This window comes from Sitophilus oryzae, unplaced genomic scaffold, assembly GCF_002938485.1.
Source record: "Sitophilus oryzae breed Bouriz unplaced genomic scaffold, Soryzae_2.0 scaffold_1620_pilon_pilon, whole genome shotgun sequence".
NCBI classification, from domain to species: Eukaryota; Metazoa; Arthropoda; class Insecta; order Coleoptera; family Curculionidae; genus Sitophilus; species Sitophilus oryzae.
The window spans coordinates 1726540-1729661 of NW_022146304.1; the positions used below are offsets into that span (position 1 = coordinate 1726540).

The 3122-nt window shown below is 33.0% G+C and overlaps 1 protein-coding gene across 1 annotated transcript; it reads left to right on the forward strand.

Moving 5' to 3' along the window:
* Positions 1-243: 243 nt before the first annotated feature.
* On the forward strand, positions 244-2867 carry LOC115880182. Its single transcript, XM_030897318.1, has 2 exons — positions 244-1001; positions 1159-2867. Exons 1-2 carry the CDS (start codon positions 713-715, stop codon positions 2865-2867), a joined length of 1998 nt encoding a protein of 665 aa, XP_030753178.1. The 5' UTR covers positions 244-712.
* The last annotated feature ends 255 nt before the right edge of the window (positions 2868-3122 follow it).

Sequence of the window (3122 nt, forward strand, 5' to 3'; positions counted from 1 at the left end):
AAATTTAAATAGTTTGGCGAAGGCGACGGGAAATACCGAAAATAATAAAATAATAAGGAAGCCAGCTGGAGTTTTGGAGGGTTAGGTCAGATTTGTTTTGGCGGTCATTGAGCATCTTTTGTATTTTTCTAATAAAAATTGATAAAATTTAAGTGGTAAAGTTTTAACTTTGTGTATTCTTACAAAGCAGCGGCGCACAGTGCTTCGTCCCATGGACAAAATTCAAAATATAAATATGTAATTGTAACTATTTTGAACATATCCTCCGAAAGATAAATTGTTCCTATGCAACACACAATAAACATTATTAACCTGGAAAACGTCACTGCGAAATAATGCGCCTGTCAAAAGTCGTTATTCGAAAGGATTGCATTAGTTTAGAATCGGTATCAGGATTAGTGCGGTACAAGTTGTGACACGATTAAAAGAATATCCTATTTTAATTGCTAACTAGATATGGAGGTTACAGGACAAGGTACGTAGGTATAAATAATAATAATTTTATCTGATTAAATTGTAGTTTACACATTTGATATGTCTTAGAAAATGATATGTACAATTTTGTAGAAATTTTCAAGTTGTCAAACTTTAACGAAGCTTTAAAAAAAAACATTAAATATCATATCCCAGATTTTATGTTTTCTTGTAAATATATTCATAAACTTTTAGATTTTAAGTTGTTTTTCTGCTTCTATGTGCATCCAAATTATTTATGATTTTTTTTTTCATAGTCCGCTCTATCAAAAATGCCGACCTGGTTGATATATGCCTAACCAGTCGAAAATCTAGCCAAACACATGTTGTTTTCGAGAAAATTTGTTCACTTTGGGGTTTAACGGAGACATCTGCCAGAATTCAGAAGGAAATAATGTCTGTTAGCAGACTGTATTGTTTAAATTTAAATCGAAAATGGAAGAATTCGTCGCGGGCCCGGCATCGCTTTGAGGTCAATAATGAAACTTGGCTGCAGCAAGAAATTAAGTTTCCAAAATGCATTCAAGGTACTGTTCATTATGGTTATAATACTGTTAAATATAACGTAATTATCAATAGGTTATGATAATATTAAAAAACATTACTTGCTTATCGCAACTGCTTCGATAAAATAGGGTTACATCCAAAATAAAATTCCAAAATTTAATTTTGTAATTTTTATAGAGAAGAAACACAATATTGATGTAAATTGTTCTGGTCAAAGTCGTGGTGCAGGAAGACCAAGAAAGCCGTTTTTAGAAGTTTCAAACAAAACGAAAAAAAGGCGCGTCCAGGAGCTGTCAACTAGCTGGACATCAGATGAATTACAGTTTGCTGCACAGACCAGCAACGGATTTTCAAAACCAAATGAGTCGTCATCACTTTCTCCACATCAAGCGTTAGCTCTGTCGTTAGATTTAGGGTTATCAGAGAGAAAATATAAGTTATTAAGGTCGATGATGAACGGGGTGCACCAGAACTGTTTGCCTAGTCTGTATGCTGTCAATCAAGCTAGGAATATTCTGCTGCCATCAATAATTAATGTAACAGAAACTTCTGCTGAGGTCGATTTGCAAGTGCTTCTTAACTTAACATCTAAAAGTATAATAGAATTAATAAATTTAAATGAAAACAAGGAACTTAAGCTCATTTGCAAATGGGGCTTTGATGGCAGCTCTGGCCATAGCCAATATAAACAAGGTTTCACCGATGCGTTATGTACTGATGAATACTTGTTTCTAGTTGCTATGGTTCCTATACGGTTATTAGACAAAAATAATGGAAAACAGTTGTGGATCAATCCCCGTCCATCTTCGACTCACTATTGTAGACCGATAAAATTTATGTTTAAAAAAGAAAACGCAACACTAGTACGTGACGAGGAGAACGACATGAACAATAAAATTAACCAACTCTGTGGATTTAAAGTACAAACCAAAAATGGCAACATATGTCAAGTTAGTTTCGAAATGTTGTTCACAATGATGGATGGCAGTGTGAGCAATGTTCTGTCTAATACTAATGCCACATCTAAATGCATTATTTGTGGAGCAAGTCCCAAGGATATGAACTCTGAATATGTAGTCGATCGTCCATCAAAAGTAGAGAACTACCGTTTTGGCTTGTCTACCCTTCATTGTTGGATCAGGTTTTTTGAATGTCTGCTTCATATCGGTTATAGGCTACCAGTTAAGACATGGCAAATCAGGGGAAATGAAAACAAAGAAATCGTTGAAAACAATAAAAAAAGAATTCAGGCAGAGTTTAAATCCAAACTGGGTCTTCTAGTAGACAAGCCAAAGCCAGGGTATGGCTCTACTAATGATGGCAATACGGCAAGAGTATTTTTTTACAACCCTGATTTAAGTTCTGAGATTACAGGGGTAGACAAAGGTCTAATTAAAGAATTCTCCATAATTCTTAGGGTTTTAGCCAGTGGTTCCCATATACATATGGATAAATTTATGATGTTGCTACAAGAAACGAGACTGCATTATTTAGAGTTATATCCTTGGTACTACATGCCGAGCAGTGTGCATAAAGTGCTTGTACATGGCAGTGACATAATCGGTTCTTTCTCACTGCCAATCGGACAGCTTTCAGAGGATGCTCTAGAAGCTACACACAAGGAAGTCAGAAAAAATCGATTACTTCACACTCGCAAAATTTCTAGAAGTAGTTCAAATTTAGATTTATTAAGATACCTTTTGTTAGCATCCGAACCTCTAATTTCGTCTTTACGGAAAGTGGTGACTAAGAAAAGTGTCAGACTAGATAAAGATGTTGAAAAATATTTGGTAAATGAAATAACTGATACTGATAAGGAAAATATGCCACATTTCGAAGACATAAATTTAGAAAATATTGTTGATAGTTCCTCAGATTCAGATTAGTTTTACAAATGTATTTATATAATTTATCATTTTTGGTTAAATCTTTTTTAATAATAATAATTGTATTGTATTTAATTTACATCACCTTTAATTATCATTTAACTCAATTGAAAAATTAAGATTTTTTTTTTAAATCAGTCACAATTTTATTATAATTTATTATAAATCAGTACCAATTTATTATTAAAAAAAATTAAAAATGATTGAAATCAAAAAGTAGCAACATTTTATGAAAAATTCAATACATACAGAAAT

Bases quoted from the DNA above. Each gene is read 5' to 3' on its own strand.
- LOC115880182 (XM_030897318.1), top strand. From the start codon at position 713: ATGATTTTTTTTTTCATAGTCCGCTCTATCAAAAATGCCGACCTGGTT. The intron at 1,002-1,158 runs GTACTGTTCATT...TAATTTTTATAG, and splicing joins GTTTCCAAAATGCATTCAAG to AGAAGAAACACAATATTGAT.